Below are 19,153 nucleotides of genomic sequence, written 5' to 3'. Positions count from 1 at the left end.
ACCCTATCAATTTACTTACTATTTATTTTTCAACCGTAAACAACAAGAAAGTAAATATACAATAAAATATTGCTTTTAATATATAATTGAAATACATTATCTTAAGTATGTAAAGTGTTTCTTCTTCAGTTCAGAGGTCATAAGGAACAGTTTCTCCTATTGTTAGAATGCAAATGCTCTCAATCGATCAAACAAAAACTCCTACAATAACAAAAAACAGACCAACCATTCTCTGAAATTGTGACCACACACTTTGGAGAGAGTGTTATGACACTATAAAAAATATTCATCACTCTATAAATTTAGTGTCATATTTCCAATGTATGCTTTAAAACAGAATAAGTAGGTGGCCACACAGAAATCTTTTCGAACAATGTGAGTTGCGGGAACAAATGGATATTTTGTAGTTTGTAAAAATGTGAGTTGTTTTGTAAACTATTTTGATTTGTTTTATCACAGAGTAATAATCCAAAATGGATGAAAGTAGATGTTAGTTCCTCCAAAGAAGCTAATAAATTAGAATAACCCTGGTAGACACAAGTCCTCACATCTATTACTTTGCATGGACATATTAAACCACACTCATATGAATATGGCTTATTTAATGTAATTATTATTATTTGTCATTTTAGTAATAATTACTTTGAGTTACTTTACGGATAGCTTATCAAACTTAATTTAATTCATTTATTTATGCAGTTAAACTAAATACTTGTCAGTTAACTAATAATATCAACAGTTTGAACAGTCAACGTGTTATGACATTAATTAGATCGCCGAAGTTTATATAAAAACCACTAATATCTAATTGATCGGCAGTTTAGGCAAAAATTATTTTTAACTTTATGTACAAGTTTTAAAGTTTGTTTTGAAGTAAATATGGTTGTGGTAAACAATTATTACTACTACTCTATGTAGGTATTTTCAAACTGATATAATATTGTAAAATAATGCTGGTAATAATACATGTTTGTGTAATGTTCATACATATTAAATCTTTTGTCAATCTGGTTTCCAAAACAATATTCTATAATGAATATAAGATGTGACCACTTTATCAATTAAATATACTTGCAATGGACAAAATATTTGTACACATTTTTTTATCTAAAGAGGTTATTTTATGTAAATTATTTTTCATAGCCACTTCACTATAAAAAAAGTACATAATGGACTTTTAACTTAAATGATAATCAATAGCCAATCTAAAAAGCTGCAAAAAAATAATTGCTCAATTTCAATAAAAAACTAAGAGCAGAACAGACCTTAACATAACGAATTGTAAAATCGTACAAAAATAACCTTGGCAGTTTAAGGTAGTACCGGTCCCACAAGCACTGGTGGTGACGGCTCACACATTAAAATAGGGTGTTGGCACTAAAAGGGTTAAATTGAGAACTGAGATGAATCAGATTTCCTCATCAAGGTGCATAATTTTAGTTAAGATGCTTACTAATCTATTCAAAAACATTTAAAAATCATCAAGAAATACACCAACAATTTACTCAGCTAAAGAAATAGTGTATTATCGAGATATTGAATGATTGAGGTGAGTGCATAATATTAGGACTCCTGCGCCTAAACTACTGCATGGACAAGGTAGTACAAAACGTCATATCCTAGCTGATAATTATGGATGTAAATTTATTACATTGATTTGCTTCATTGTTATAGTAAGCAGTTCAAAAGAATAAAGGAATTTTACGGTTGAAATATAGTATACTTTAATCAGTTTAATTGTCTATTAAAAGTTAGAAGTACCACGGATGTGGCACACAACATGCTTCCCTGAAGTGGCATTCTAAAACTTCAAGCCTATAGCCTCATTTCATTAGGTTATATGTTTTACTATACCATTTATGATGTCATATGATTGTACTCAGTTTGTTTACAATTTATTTATTTTGAAATTTTATTGTTGCCATCATGATTATACATAAAACAATGTAAAGTGTTCACTGATGCTCCAGATCCCATGGAGTGCCATGAACCATCATAGAATTCAATGTTGCTTATATAGAAATAAAGCTTAATGAAACAATTACAAGCCTATAGGTCAAGCAACATAACAGAAACTTCAAACAAGCTGAGTTAAATTATTTCACTTTCATCTGATCATGTTTCTAACATGTAAAATCATACAAAAAGAAAACATTTAATTAATAATGACTTTCCCTTAAAGACAAAACACTGTTTTACTCTTGTGGGTGGTAAAATACAGAGAATGGGACTGATTATCCTATTCAAATTCTTTTGTTTCCATAGGTGCTGTGAAAAAAAAATAATCTTAGGATTTTTATAGTCCTAAGAGAATTAAATCGTTTTCCTGGAATATTGAATTCATTGTTTGTCTAGTTGTTGCTGGAAATGGATATCACTGTGGACACATTGGCTAACACATGAGAGAATTAAAAATCTGTTTTTTAGATATGTAGGCTACATTTGAAGTCACTTTCCAAGAATAAATTAACAAGACAATTTGACCAGACAACATAATATGTACATCCAAAACAGTAGATACAATTTTTGCTCTTGATATGGACTAATTATCTAACATCTATTACACAACAAACCTGGGGCCTGTGAGGGTTTGGACTGTGGTGTGGAGGTCTCCGAAGAGTTGCTGTGTGTAACATACCGTTACTGTCTTCACCCATACTCTGGCTCCCTGTAGTCAATAAAGAACTGTTAATAACACTATTACACAACAAACCTGGGGCCTGTGAGGGTTTGGACTGTGGTGTGGAGGTCTCCGAAGAGTTGCTGTGTGTAACATACCGTTACTGTCTTCACCCATACTCTGGCTCCCTGTAGTCAATAAAGAACTGTTAATAACACTATTACACAACAAACCTGGGGCCTGTGAGGGTTTGGACTGTGGTGTGGAGGTCTCCGAAGAGTTGCTGTGTGTAACATACCGTTACTGTCTTCACCCATACTCTGGCTCCCTGTAGTCAATAAAGAACTGTTAGTAACACTATTACACAACAAACCTGGGGCCTGTGAGGGTTTGGACTGTGGTGTGGAGGTCTCCGAAGAGTTGCTGTGTGTAACATACCGTTACTGTCTTCACCCATACTCTGGCTCCCTGTAGTCAATAAAGAACTGTTAATAACACTATTACACAACAAACCTGGGGCCTGTGAGGGTTTGGACTGTGGTGTGGAGGTCTCCGAAGAGTTGCTGTGTGTAACATACCGTTACTGTCTTCACCCATACTCTGGCTCCCTGTAGTCAATAAAGAACTGTTAATAACACTATTACACAACAAACCTGGGGCCTGTGAGGGTTTGGACTGTGGTGTGGAGGTCTCCGAAGAGTTGCTGTGTGTAACATACCGTTACTGTCTTCACCCATACTCTGGCTCCCTGTAGTCAATAAAGAACTGTTAGTAACACTATTACACAACAAACCTGGGGCCTGTGAGGGTTTGGACTGTGGTGTGGAGGTCTCCGAAGAGTTGCTGTGTGTAACATACCGTTACTGTCTTCACCCATACTCTGGCTCCCTGTAGTCAATAAAGAACTGTTAATAACACTATTACTCAATGGATATACAGTGTGGCGCATATGTCAGTTTCCCCATAAATTGGGATATTTTATTTTTACAGGTTGGTAATAATGTTAAGTTGGCAGCAACACAGAGTAAGTTCATTGTTGTCTGTTCCAGTGTATTGTAAAGTGACGCTCTTTGCATCTGTTATTTGTTTATGTGTGTTTTAAAAATGTTTACAACCCAACAACGAGTTTGCATCCTTGAGTTGTGGTGGAAGCATAATAAAAATACTGCTATAATTGAAGAATTTAATGGTAAATATCCAGGTGTCACGATACCCATTCAACAGTATATTTAGAAGTTAAATAAGAAATTTGAAAACACAGGAAGCGTTTCAAATGCCCCGAAGTGTGGTCGTCTATGATCAATTTGCAACAAAAATACCTGCAGTCAGTTGCTCTAGCTTTTTAGCCAGTCCTGGCAAATCGACTCGTAAGGCATCTGCCTTCATAGAAATATCAAGAAGAAGCATGCAAAGAATGTGAAAGCAATTAAAATTTAAGCCATACCGTCCACTATACTACAAGCATTTCACGAGGATGATTCCAGATAGGCGATTGGAATTCTGTGATCCGCTCAGAGGCTAATCCAAATTTCTTGTGATCGATTTCGTAATGTGATGAGGCATGTTTCAAACTATATGGACGTGTTAATCGGCATAACTGCGTGTACTGGTCGGATGTAAATCCTCATATCGTAATCCAAGCAGAGCTCAATGTGCCTGGGTTGGCACATTATAATCACTGCAAATAATTTTAGATGAAATTTACCTGAATATTTTTATACTGAATAAACAAGACATTAAATCAGCTGAAATTGGTAGAGTTAATGTTGAACATTTTGTAATTAATAATATTTTTACTTGAGAATCAACTTCTAAAGGAGGTGTAATGATTCTTGGTAGGAATAACATTAAATGTAAGCAAATACAATTACCTACAGGATGTTTAGAATTACAACAGGATTTGTAATTTGACTTTCATAATGCTTTGCACATATTTTATGAAGTATAATTTTATCTTCTATGTTTTTACAGATCTTGTAAATATTTCCCATAGTAAACATGTACTATAAATAAAAAGTATATTACAATAAAATTATTTCCCTTTAAGTGGTTTATGTATTTGTGATTTGAAGATAAACATTATTCAAGTATTAAAAATTTAAGTGATCAAATAAAATACACACAATTTATAAAATAGAAATACACATACTTAAACACATTTATAAATACAAAAAATGTTAAAAACAGATACAATAATATTTTAATAACAAAGTTTACAGTTTACATTAATGTACTTGTATCATAGTTAGACAATAGACAATTTGTATTAGTCAAAAACATTAATAAAAATCCATAACAATGGTAAAAAAATAAGAAAAAACGTCACTAGATACATCATTCTTGATTTAAAACATTGTGTTTATCTAAAAAGTATTCTAAATTGTAGATACAGTTTTTTATAAAAATTTGTTTTATGTGTTCCTTGAACAAATTGATTGGTATAGTTTGAATTAAATTAGGCAGTACATTATAAAATTTAATCTCTTGGCATTGAAAACTTTTCTGAGTTAAACCAAAGGTACATTTGCTATTAAGCAGTCTATGCTTATTTCTTGTGTCATGATTATGAACTGCAGCTAATTCTTTAAATCTATCTAAATTACTTCTAACAAACATTAAAATGGATGAAATATACATGGAAATATACTTGAAAGTTTTAGTATTCTGGCAGATTTCATGTTTAAAAAAATACATAATTTAATAATTACTGGAGATTTTGACATGTGCTTTTTCAAGCCCAGGATCATGGTATTAAAAAATATTATGAGAAGGCTTAATATCTCCTGTTTACTTGAATGGCCAAAATAGGTTACAGAAAATACTTCATTCTGAAAGTTACTGAGCTGATTTACTGAACTGAGTTTGTCTATTGTATAGCCCAAAGGAATTATTAAACACTGCACATAACTTGATTCACGGACAACAAACATGTTGACAGAAGAAGTGAGAGATGAAACACCTACCTGTATTGTGATGAAGACAGTATGTGTCGGAATAGAGTCGGCTATGGTAGCTTGGCGGAGAGTATAGAGGCTCACGACTTGATTCCAGACAGTACTGAGGGCAAATAAATATATGTATTTAACCGTATGAAATAAGCTGTATTAATAAACTAAAAGTTTATTACCTTCCCATTTATTAACATCTAGTTTAAGATTTTGAATTTTAAATCAACCTAAGACAAAATCTTAGAGGAGTCAAGTCTGACTTTGAACCAAACTTTAATGTTTGGAGGCTATTTATGCTTTCATTCTAGTTGCTAGCTGCTTGGACTGAAGAGGCTGGTTCAGAGCTGGCCTCCCCTTCTTCCGAGGGCATGACTTTGAGATTAGTGCCCTAATTCTTCCTCATGGATCTCAATAGAAGGCGGCCCCTAGCCCCTAACCTTACCCATCCTGAATATCCTGTCGCTCCGGAAGCAGTGCTAAGGTTCTTATAGGACTAAGTGCAATTTATAAGCTTCTTGTCTTATGAGAACAAAAAAACGTTTCCCCTCTCTGACATTTATCATCCCTGGTTTGTGAAGGTAACAGGAGTTTTTGGACATTTCCTGTTGCTAAGTGACACAAAACATCTTGTCACCTTTACAAGTCCTCCATCGCCATAAACAAACTACAAACATAGAATCCCCGACTTTATTCTCAAGAAGTAGCAAAGATTGTATAATTTATCATCTCTAGTTGTGATAGCTTACAGTTTCAATTGGGCTGAGAAGGAAATTGTTATGGGTCAGAATGGAACGCTGTGGACAACTATTCATTAAGTGACTATGATAAATGGTGGCCCAGAACACTTCACAGTTTGAAAGATTGTTTTGAACATTGGAAGTGTCCAAATTCACTGCCTCCACAGCATTGATCGACTGCTTTTGGAATCTGGATTATGTTCAATTTCAGTTCATTCAATTTTTAGCCTAGCACCAGAAGTTGCTGCTCATGTAGAACTTGGTTGCAATAAAACTAATGGTAGTTGATGGGACTTTAGATTTATCTTATAGTGGTTGGGCTGCAAAGTTGCTCATCACTGGCTAACATGGACTTTAAAACAGACAATGAACTGTTCATCATTGATATGTAGGTGGTTAGTTAACTTTCTTCGTTGGGCACACATAATTCTTATAAATTTGAGTCTCTTGTATCTGCTGCTTAAATAAACCACTACAAGTTTTCCCAGAGTGTTCTTCCTATGAGTTCTTCCTCTCCAATTCCCATCTATTTTCTTATTTGTTTGCATGTATTGTTACTAGTTTATATGAGCATCAGCAGGCTTATCTTGAAAACTACCTTCTAGAGTCTACTGATTGAAAGCACACTTAAAAGTAACCTCAAATCTTTTTGTAATAACTAGAAGTTTTCAATTGCACTGCAATCTTTCTCAACCCATACAGAGCAATCCAGTCCAAGGTAAGCCTGTTGATTTTTTATCTATTAGTAACAATACCTGGATTTCAGCCCTTTTAACTCAAAACTTGCTTTTATTTATGTTGCACAAAATGTTCTCCGGACACCTTCCCCCAAAAAAATAATGCTGAAGCCTCTGAATAGTCCAAGATTCCTTCCACTGAATGAAACCTCTACATTACTTGTCAATGGATCTACCTGAAGCACTAAACTGTTGAAACTTCATTCGTAGTGATTCTAACAATTTATCCCTATAAATATCATTCTCTAGCAGAAGATTACTGACCCCTCTATCCCTAGAGCTGTGAAGACTGGGCACAAGGGTAGTGGTGGCGTAGGCAGCTGGTGCATTGTCCCCGGGGGGCTGGAAGGATGACACTGTTCTCTGCTGAACTTCGGCGTAGTCTGGTGTGGTGTGGGGCTGTGCTAAAGTCTTGGGCTCAATCCACAGAGAAGCCTCAGACTGGGTGGCCAATGGAGGGAGGTTTAGGCTGGTCTTGAGACTTACAGGGGTGGGGGTCACTCCTCCACCGTTTTGGCAACCTAGAGAGATGGAGAAATACAATATTAAAACAATACAAAAGTACATTAAACTAATGTGACGGCCCATTAGAAAAGCCCTTAACCATTGAAGTTCGTGTGGGTGAGTGTCTCAGCTCAGCGTTACCGGTCAAGCTAGGTGTTCCTCAGGGTTCTGTCATCTCAGCGACTCTTTTTTTGGTTTTTATTAATGATTTGCTGGAGTTAAACCTCAATGGAAAACCAAATGCTTTTGCTGATGACATTGCACTTTTTTACTGTCATAAAAATATTGAAACACTTTGTGAAATTCTAAATGACGATCTGCATAAATTAAGAAATTGGTGTGAATTAAATTCAATGCAAATAAATGTAAGCAAGACAAAATATGTAAATTTTGATTTTAAAGGTTTCAATTTTTTTTCTAGTTTAAAGTATCATATCAGTCGTTCTTGTGAGATTAGCTGTAATTGTGAGAACATTAATATAGAGAAGGAAATCAAATATCTTGGGATAGTTTTTAGATGAAAAACTCAATTGGGAAAAACATATAAATTCCTTACATAAAACACTTAAATCTTCGGTCAGAAAATTTTACTTTCTAAGAAATTTCTGCTCTACACATTTATTAAGAACGTTGTATTTTGCCTTAGTTGATTCCAGATTACAATATGGAGTGGTTTGTTGGGGGTGGTGCATATAAATATCTAATTCAAAAATTGCGTGTCATTCAAAATAACTTTTTACGAATTATGTTAAGAAAAAAAATCCGTGACAGTTCTTTTCCTTTGTTTATGGAGTTAAAAATGTTGCCCATTCAACATACTTATATCTATAAAGTTCTTAGATTATTTTACCAGAGAAGCGGCAATACTGGAACTACTGATCTTTTATACTTAACGCGTAATATAAATCGTAGAATATTTAGAACTCCAAAAGTATATAAATCGTCATTTAAATGTTCATTTCGTCATAGCGGCCCTACATTTTTTAATAAGCTACCCTTGTCAATAAAAGAATCGGTAGGTCTAAGAACCTTTAGCAGTAAGATAAAAAGATGGTTTTTTTTTGAGTAATTTGTAATTATTTTTAATCATTGTAATTTAGAACAATAAACTAAGTGTATTATTGTTAAAATAGTTTTGATATTTTTTTATTATTAATTGTATTGCTTTATTAAATGTAACAGTGTAATTGTGGCTGTATAGTTTAATGTGTTTGTAGTGTGATACAAAGAACAGACGTCACAGTGAGCGGCTCTGTGTCATTCTATTGAAAATCTGGACTCTAGCTTTTTTGTTTTATTTTTTTGTTAATCTGGCCACAATACTTGTAAACGTGGCCAGTTCTTATTCCGTAGAAAGAGTTTTTGTTCTGTTTATTGTAAAAACATGCTGGAATAAAATCATTATTTCTTTATTTCATTGACACTGCGAGGTCAATATTATTACTGTCCAGTGAAGTGCTACAGTGTTTATATTTTTGCAGCCAACTAGTCTTCTGATTCTTATTTTCCAAAGTCCCGTCTCGGTCTCGTCGGTTACACTAACATCTAGTACAATGCTAGGATAGGCTTACTTTCTGCTGTTCAAGTTAACACCCTACAGGCTCTCACAGTGATAAAATATCCAGTAAGCCTTCAGGTAATAATTACACAAAAAGATGAATTGTTATAATTAGCTTTTGCTCTATTATCCCAAACAAAGAATTGAAGAATTAAAGTACTTAAAGAATTGAAGAACTACAAAGCAGGTGGTGAAGACCAAATGTTTGCAGAGGTGTGGAAGTATGCTGGAGTATCTAGTCATACCTCTCTTCATATGATACTACAGAAAATTTGGATTACTGAGAAATTTCCCGATCAATGGACTATAGCTATAATTCATCCTTTGCACAAGAAAGGTGACAAATGTAATCCGGATAACTATAGAGGTATATCACTCCTCGATTGTACTTATAAGATTTTTTCAAAGATTCTCTACAACAGGATTAAGGACCAACTAGATCACGAACTTGGAGAATACCAAGGAGTATTCAGGCCTTGGAGAAGTTGTACAGAGCAAATAATTACACTAAAGTTAATTATGGCATATTATAAAAAACGAAATAAACAACTCTCGATAACATTTGTTGATTTCAAGAAAGCCTATGATTCCATTCATAGAATATCACTATTAAAAATACTGAGACATTTTGGACTTCACCCCAAATTAATTAAATTAATAGAACTAACATTAACTAGTACAAAGTCTAAAATAAAGTTTAGAGGAGAACTTTCAGAACCATTTCAGATAAAGACTGGCTTAAGACAAGGTGATGGATTATCACCGCTTCTTTTTAACTGTGCATTAGAGTACGTCATGAGGGAATGAGAAATAAATAACCAAAAAAACATAAAGATTGGATATCAAAGGGACAACATTAATCTGAACTGTTTGGGGTTTGCTGATGACTTAGCTCTTTTGGCCAATGACATTCAGGAAACAAAACAGCAAATTAAATCTTTACAAGATATAGCTCAGAAAATTGGTTTAAAGATATCGTTTGAAAAAACAGAAGTTTTATTAACGCAGCCTCCACTTGCAAATAAAATAAAGTTGGACAACCACAATATAAAAATTGTGCAGAAATTTAAATACTTAAGAGAAGTAATCACTCATAACCTGAATGAAAAACCATCTTGGCAAAGTAAAATAGACAAACTAACTAAGATTAAACATGCTACTAAGAATACGTATAATAAAAGATGTCTTTCAATAAATACAAAATTAAGACACTACAAAACAGTTGCTCTGCCACAAATTACATACGCAAGTGAAACAATATTTAAAACAACAAATACTATTGCAATAGATAAGGTTCTTAAGATGGAGAGAAGAATAGTCAGAACTTGTTTAAACAAAAACTATCAAGTAGACGGAGTTTGGAGACTAGCTTCCAATGAAACAGTCTACAAAAATATAGAACCTTTTACAAGCATAATTAAAAAGAAACGAATATCATTCCTGGGGCATTTGTTGAGAACACCTGAAAATAGAATTAGCAGGAAAATAGTAGAAAAACTGTGGTATAGTAAAAGTGACATTAAATGGATCACAGAATTAAGGGAAGATATGAGAGAGTTACAAATTACAGTAGAGGATTTAAAACACAAGACAAACACATTAAAGATATTAAATGACAAACACTCTACACTACAGCTGAAAAGAAACAAACAACGAATAGGAAGAGTGGTTCCGGAGGAGGAAAGGAAATTACGCTCGGAAAGGATGAAGAAATATTGGGTGGATAAAAGAAGAAAGACTAGAAAATATAAAGTGACTAAAGTGGTCCAATGTAGACCATAAAATTATAAATAAATAAATAAATCCCAAACAAAGAGATTTTACCTCAGATACAACTGCTAATCTGCATCATATTTTTTTACATATGATGTGCAAATGTAGATTTTGTCTTATGTTGTACATTTATTTTCTGATGATTTGTGAGTTCAGTGTCATCTTGGAAATATAGCAATATATGAAAAAATATAACGTGTTTTATGAAGTATCAAATTTTTAAAATTTTCTACTACACAAGGAAATCACTGAAGTGAGCCGTACACTGGCATATATCGATGCAGTTAACTATTGATAAAGGCCGGTCACATGACTTTACCATCAAATCAGCTGCAAGAAAAGTTAGCTTTGAGTTTAGAAGCCGCACAGTGGTCAATCTTTACCATAGTGTAAATTCTGAAAAGACATGGACAATGATTATGTAATATGCTAATGATAATTTTATAACAATTGGTTTATGACACACAATCACAATGAAAAGTATTGTGTTTCTTACCTGAAACTTATTGTACAGAATCTATATTTTTACCTGGCAGGTTGGACTTCTTAGCGAGCAGCTGTCTGCGGCGCACAATGAGCATGGCGGCAAACATGAGCAGCATGACAGTGAGCAGAGAGCCGAGTAATGCCACAAACCAGGTCTCCGTCACAAACTCTGAACTGGAACTGACTGGAGTCTCCAGGTCCACTGGATGTCTGCAACCCAAACAAAATAACTTGTTAAAAAGAATGAGAACATTGTGAGAAAGGATAATAGAATTTCAGACATTTACCACTGTTATGTGTTAAAAAAATTATAACTCTGCATTTCGAGGATTTAAATCTACCCTCGTCTTTAGGTGCCAAATAACCCTAGTACATAAACAAGGACCACAAACATATAAACATTTAATGTTACAAAACACAAAAAATGTAGCACTGAAATGCCACTAAAAATATCAATAATACGAGGTAGATTCAAAAAGTTCTCGAAACCAATTTAAATATACACCCAGAACGCTCACCAGTGAAAGATTTCTATTACAGAAGTTGGTACTTACTCCTAGGGAGAGAATATCTGAAGTGTTGGTATCACTCAGTTGCCATTGTTTACTTGTGGAGAGTATTTTTGTGTGCTTACATGTTAAATTTAACAGGGAGATCATTTTGAGGGAAAATAGATTTGTAAGATTTTAAGTTTGTTTTCATAATTAGCCTATACATATAAAAACCAATTTCGTAAACTATTGACTCTAGCTTGTATAATAAATAACAATATCAATGAATAGTAGAATACTAAAGTAATACTATAGTAGAATAAAATATGAATAATACAAAATCATACACACATCATAACACTGACGACCAAGATCAAAACTTGAGGCCGGAAGTGACTTCCCTTTACCCCTCCCCCTCCCAACCATCGCCTACTAATTCTCCTTGTTTCAGATCACACTCAGGAAATGCCAATACATAGATTTTCTCATCAAAATTCCACCCTCACCGGTATGTATGTATGATGTGTAGTTTTGTGCTCTTGATCTTGTGCAGTATCATCGCTTTGGTTCATCCTCATTAGTATGACCTTCATGTTGTTTGTATAACACAGTCAAGTATTATTTAAACGTTTTAATGGAAGTTCAGTACCGCATTTTAAAATTTGTATGTATTTTTGTGTATTGTGCTTATTTGACACCTCACAAAAGGGTGAATTTAAATCCTTAACATGTAGTGTTATACTTTTTGTAATATATAACGATGAATAATGTTCAAAATACCATTATCCCTTCAAATTATCCATTGTCAAGGACGTAGCTAGCGAGGGGGTCCAAGGGTGTACAAGGGATCTGGACCCTCCCAAGTTTTCATTGTTTTAAATTACTTCTTTAGTAAACGATTATTATTATTTCAATAATTCAGTATTACTGACATGTACTGATGAAACATCGTTGTCAACAAAGAAACAGGTGAAGAACTTTTTAAGATACAAAATGGAGCCTTACTCTCTGTCCACTACAGAAAAATATCAGTTGTCTGGACCACCAAATTATTTTTCTGGCTTTGCACTTTTCCATTGTCAATAGCAAACTTTACACACAAAAAAAGAAAGTGTTACTGGAAAGTAAAACCCCCTTTTTTTGAAAAATAGATTTCCTGTTTAAAAAAATAATGACACAATACATATCCTGAAATACTCATGCTGACCTGGTGTATGGAGTTGCAGGATCAAGGCGGAGTGTGGCAGGAGCACTGTAGGGTCCTGCCCCCACACGAGTGACGGCTGCAGCCTCCACCACGTACACCACTCCTGCCGTCAGATTGGTCAGTAGCAGGGAGGGACTGTCTGCTGCCACACTTACGTTGCTCAATACTAAAGGTCCTGCCCTCACCACAATCTTCAACAGAGAGATTACATTCGTCACAAGTGATAAACTTAATCAGTAAAAGGTCTCACGTACCTGGGAAGAGATGGTCACAAAATGGCAAATTCCTTGTACTTATGATTTTATAGTTTGTTTACTTTTATTGGGGTGTTTTGCAAAACATCTTTGTACAGTCTCTTTAATTCAAATAGTTACATATTCTGTAAACAAAATTAGCTATGTAAAAATGTATTTAAATTATTTGACCCTAAAAAACATTAAATTAACTAAACCAAAAATATAGTTTTTTTGGACTATAGCAATATTTTTGAAAAGAAAGTTAAAATAATTGCATAGTACTCATAAGTTAAATTTTAACAAAATATTAAATATTACAGGATTTAACTCTTTGAGTGCCAAGGTATTTATTGAGTGGGTGTACTGAAAAGTGCCAGCCCTTTTGAAGGCATTTTGCAAGGTTTCAGTAAAAAAAATCACAGTTTTATTATTTAATAAGCTATCAACATATTTTTTTATATTTTTTCTCTAAAAACTCCGTCTAATTAACATAAAATAACAAACTTACCATAAAATGAAATTTAAGAATACCAAAAATGGACTTACCTAAAAAAATTCCAATATTCATTTAAATTTAATTTTTCAACCAAATTATCATTACCAAAAAATGTATATTCTTTTATTTGTCCATATAACTGGAAAGGGTATTCAATTGTCTATAAATCTTGAAAAATATACATCATTATCTTCAACAATGAGTCTTTATATACCTAACTTTTAAGAAATTAAGTCACATTGTTTCCAGTAGCCATGTCAACCAAAAATGTTTATATGTGAATTCTAGATTGATTCTTGTTAAAGTCAATTGAATGGAAGTGTACTATGACAATTTATTTTGAAAAGAACAGTTATTTACGAACAATTCAATATGATATTAGTTTAAAAATATAACATTTTTTATTGTTAGTGATGTTTTTCCCTGAACGTCCGGTGAAATCGGTCACTCTCACTTTTCTGCCAACTTTTGACATTCAGTAAAATCGGATGTTGGCATTCAAAGGATTAAGTACCATCATATCTTCTTATTTCAATGGAATGATATTTTGACAATGTTCAGACAACTTAATTGGAACCATTTGTGCTTAAGTGTTCACACTGTATAGTCTTGTTACTATGTGAGATCAATTAATCCTCATTTAAGGCTGTTAGTTGCCAAGTGTTTTTATATTCAAAGGGATTTATAGATGAGGGCTTCTGATAACTTAGTTCTGATAGTAGTGATGTTATTGTATTATTTAAACAATAAGCCCAACAGTCAATTTTGGAAATTGCTGAGTCTTACATGTCAACCTCGACGGATCAGATTACTGTGGTTTTAGCAATATTGATCAATAACAACGGCATGTAGATATCCAGATAATGGGAGAATACTTCACCAACTTAAATCTCCAGAAATATCTTGAATTCACTAGTGTCAAAGTAATTTGTGTTCGGGACAACATCACAGACATTATCAAGCCCCAGTCCTCAAATAGTGGACCATTTGTGGACCAAACATAGCTTGAACTTGCCTAAAACTAGGATCATGGAATGTTTCTTTCTTTCTACTATTTTAACTATGTAAATACGAACAAAATTATACAAATCTGTCTATTATTGAAATACCAATTGGTGTTTAATAAATGAATAAAAAAATAGAATTAATAAAATAAAATGTTGAAAAAGGAGGTTTGCAAGATGCCCGTAAAGAAGATGTTGTTATTATTCCAATAAATCTCTTTTGTACTTGACCCCACCCTACCACACTTCCCCACATAATTTAGTTCATAACACAAAATTTATTGATTATGTACATTGTATACTGCTCTATAAACCTTTGTTGAAGTAGATGAAGTGATAAAAATGACAGGGCAAAACAAAAATAGTAGACCCGTTTAAAAACATAATCTATATAAAATTTCCATCTTCAGTTTTGATCAATGAAAACTCTAAGAAATATGAGACTAAGCAAAGTCAATTTCATTACCAGTACACACAAAAATGTACTAAGTCATTTTTAGATTGCTTTTAACAAAAATGAATTCAAACAGTTATAGAGGAATTCCGTACTAAATTATTCCAAACAAATAATTTATTTAAAATGAAACAAAATCTTTGACCCAGTAAATCTTATTTAACTCATCTTATTTATTGTAACTAAAGCAGTAGTATCATATGAAAAAAGAGCTAACTTTCCATAGTTAAGGTATGGTATGGCATTTATATAAATCATAAAAAGAATGGGCCCAAAGTTGAACCCTGTGGAACACTAAATTTTACTTTGCTCTAAGAAGAAAAGTATTTCACACCATTTAAACCAATACACGTTCTATGATGTCTGTTGCTTAAATATGACTGACACCACACATCAACATACTTCCGTCTACCCCTATATTTTTTAATTTCATCATTAAGAGTAGAGATGCTTTTAAGGAATTAAAAACTAAAACTGCCACAGCAATCTACATTCAAGAAGTCATCCTCCATGTAGACCGACTTGGTCTCCCCAACAACATCAGAAGACACCATTACAACACCAGACATGCGTCAAGAATCCCAGTCACTAGACACCGGACGGCCCTTCATGACAAGAAACCCACTTCTATTGGTGCCAAACTGTACAACCTTCTTCCTGCAGACTTTAAACGAGTGACAAGTGATGCCTTGAAACACGCAAGCTTAATGCCTGGTTGACCGAGAATCCAGTCTACACAGTGGATGAGTTTATAAGGAAACTGCCATAAAGACTATATCTTTTTATTCTGATTTCCATTGGGAAAACACGTACTGTCATTGTATGTATGTATTTGTATTAACTGACACTATTACTGTTCTCAAAGTCCATGTAATAAAGAATTTTTATTTTTGATTTAACAGTAAAGATAGATTACCTGATAAGATCGAAGGATCCCATTGCAGGATTGAGGAGGCGGGGGTTTCCATTTTAGTTGGACAGCTGTGGCGTTGAGTAGGACTGCTTCCATATCTACTGGTGGTTCAGTCGGCACTGAAAATGTTTCCCATTGTTTAAGTTTTAATTATTGTTATTGTTAGATACTGAAATTGTTTTGCATTATAAAGCAAATGCCACGCAATTGTGGCAGTGCTATTAATAATGTATTGTTTTCATCACTGCCAGAGTAATCACCACAATAGACATTTCTCCATTTCTCCTTTCATAAATTTCTATGATAGAAAGTTTTTGAAAAGTCTTTATTCCATCTCTCTTTTTGAGAATTGTGTTATACAATTTTGTACTGCTTTGGTTAACTTTAAGTATTGGTAGATCAAAGCTCTGGTATCTATGGAATCATAAAAGGCTCCCACATAAAAACATAACTTATTTATTATTCACGTGAAATACTTACTTGTAAAAATAATTACCACCATATATTATTTTTCACAAATAAATAGTTTATGTAATAAACCATCCCAGACTTTGGAACTGACAACTATACATCATACTTCCTTTAATTATTAACATACTTAGTTTTTTATTTTACTTGTATGGTCAACATACAAGTTTTTAAATGATCCGCTGCTCTGTCTAATAGTTTACACAGATTGTATAAAACTACTTTGAATATTTCCACATCTCAAAGTAATACATTTTCTTCCTTTGAGAATGATTCCTCAAATACCTCCATTTGGAGTGATAGTCCGCAAAATTCCCCTGAAAAATCATTATCCATTACAATACATATTGAGAATAAATATGGGAAAGGAAAATTTGGGCCTCTGTATGAAACCCACAAATAGATCCACTGGTATATCTTTGTAAGACCAAGAGACCACTATCTTCATTGGTTTGGTGATTCCAAGAGCAGAAAAAATAGAAGACTCAAGGAGTAATTTTGATTTTAACCACTGCCATTTTGGTCAATGGTGCAGTCTAGCGGATACAATAGTTAACATCAGATAAATGACAAAGGAACATTGAGCATGGCATCTGCGAAAATGGATGATTGCTGAGCAATCCTGTCTTTGCAAGCAGCCCACTTACCTGGCCGTTGGCGTTAGTGTGGAAATCACCTCTAAACCATTTTTCAGTCCTAAAAAAACTTTGGACCTGAATCAGTATCAGCAACTCCTCACGAGTTAATGAGTCAGTAAAACGCTTTTTACCACTAGAACTGTTCACAAAGCACCACATGTGCAAGCGCACATGAGCACTTGTGCTCACATAAGCGCTGGTGTTTTGTCCAAGATTGAGAACTTGGATAAGAGTCTAACTCAGGGGAAGGGGCAGAACCATTCAGAACAACATGAGGTGAGTATGCTTCATTTCCTCCGGGGATGAGAGGCCAGTAAGGGCAAAACTAGAGTAGGGTTACTTTGAAGACAGCATCTAAAGCCACTACTCAGGTCCGGTCTACTAGAGAAAAGGTTTTAAAAAATGAGATGGGAGTACATCAAGCGTGGTAGGTACAGTCAGCAAGATTACACTCACTTGCTAAGTAACAATGTAAAAGTATATACATTTCTAAATATGGGCAACATGATTCACCAAATGTCTTGAGGCAGTAAAGAAGGGTTTGTAACTATGAGAGAGTTATGGTATAGCTGCACCGCAGGGTTGTCATGATGAGGCAGTGAATGGACTACTTAGTGATGACAGACCAGTCAGGATTAGACACACAACCATGTGACCTAGAACGATGAAGCCAGACATGAAGTTGTGTTAAGATTTCAACTTAAAATTACATCTATAGTGAGGGTTGATATCGTTATTATAAGCACTACTTTTGAGTTAGCGCACAGACAGAGAGACAGACATCGCACAATTTTAGAAAAGAGCCTTAAGAGCCAGCTGTAGTAAAATGACCTTCAGTTATTACCCATAAGAACAATTTTAAACTTAAGCCATTTCATACCGTACAAAAACAATTTTTAGTTTTTAAGATATTTTTATGTCTTATTAAAAAAAAAACACACAATATTGTAGTACTTTATCATTGAAATATTCAAAAAGTATACACGTTACAAAAATAAATAAAAAGCATTTGGATTTATATTATTTATGTCTTTAAAATTGGACATCTGCCATAATGCTACGATAAACAATATGGGGAAACTTTATGAAGTTTAACATTGGTCTTATGGGGAAAACTCAAGATGATTCTATTATAGCTGGCTTTTAATAATACAATCCTCAAGACAGTATTATTAGACAACTGTGGCAACAGAATAAAATTGAAATTTATTTAAATTTGTAGTTTTAAATGTCTGTACACTGATATAGAAATAATAAGTTTCTATTAGTTACTTCCTTCTGATAATTCTAAGACCAAACTAAACTCCGGCTGCCACAGCGGTGCCGTTAATGTTTCATGGTGAGCTCACACTTGGTAGCTCAAACTGTGCAGTAATATCAAGGACTCTTGCATTTTCTAATTCAATTAGAACTCAATTTCTTTGTAAACATGATTCCCAATGCCACATAATTCTCTAGATGAAATTAGACAGATATGAATTTAGCACTATTCATGAACTGATTAGTTGATATGACTGGGTTGTGTTGAACTTTGGAATTTCATAAGAACTAGAACCCAGTTCTGGAGTACTCTTATAACAGACTATCACTAATTGGCTGAGTGTTAGAGAAGCCTATTGCTCGAAGGGGCTGGAAATATTTCAGAATCAGAATCAGAATCAGAATCATCTTTATTTACAATCATTGAGATTACAAATAGTGTCTTTTACAATAATGTGAGTTTTGAGTCTTCAAGCAGTTTTAGATAAGAGTTTCACTGTAGAATTCTTCGAGTTTGTAAAAATGGTCGGTCCAAGAGCCCATGCTTTTAGTGCCGACCTCAGCGAGTTCCCTCTCTTGGTGTGCATTTCTTGAGGCAGTGAATTGTGAAGTTTTCTGCCGAT

At 33.8% G+C, this 19,153-nt stretch overlaps 1 protein-coding gene across 1 annotated transcript in view; it reads right to left on the bottom strand.

Annotated features, from left to right (window-relative positions):
• Window positions 1-2,700: 2,700 nt before the first annotated feature.
• LOC124368294 (protein sax-3-like) overlaps window positions 2,701-19,153 on the bottom strand; it is a 52,533-nt gene continuing 36,080 nt past the window's right edge. The window contains exons 9-18 of the mRNA XM_046825568.1: window positions 16,168-16,283; window positions 13,062-13,252; window positions 11,407-11,573; window positions 7,307-7,563; window positions 5,584-5,677; window positions 3,414-3,508; window positions 3,274-3,368; window positions 3,059-3,183; window positions 2,854-2,948; window positions 2,701-2,808 (exon numbers count right to left, since the gene is read on the bottom strand). Coding sequence (XP_046681524.1) covers window positions 2,701-2,808; window positions 2,854-2,948; window positions 3,059-3,183; window positions 3,274-3,368; window positions 3,414-3,508; window positions 5,584-5,677; window positions 7,307-7,563; window positions 11,407-11,573; window positions 13,062-13,252; window positions 16,168-16,283 — 1,343 coding nt within the window. The remainder of the gene's footprint in view (window positions 2,809-2,853; window positions 2,949-3,058; window positions 3,184-3,273; window positions 3,369-3,413; window positions 3,509-5,583; window positions 5,678-7,306; window positions 7,564-11,406; window positions 11,574-13,061; window positions 13,253-16,167; window positions 16,284-19,153) is intronic.

Source organism: Homalodisca vitripennis, chromosome 8 (assembly GCF_021130785.1).
Source record: "Homalodisca vitripennis isolate AUS2020 chromosome 8, UT_GWSS_2.1, whole genome shotgun sequence".
NCBI lineage: Eukaryota > Metazoa > Arthropoda > Insecta > Hemiptera > Cicadellidae > Homalodisca > Homalodisca vitripennis.
This window is presented reverse-complemented; position numbering and strand designations above follow the sequence as displayed.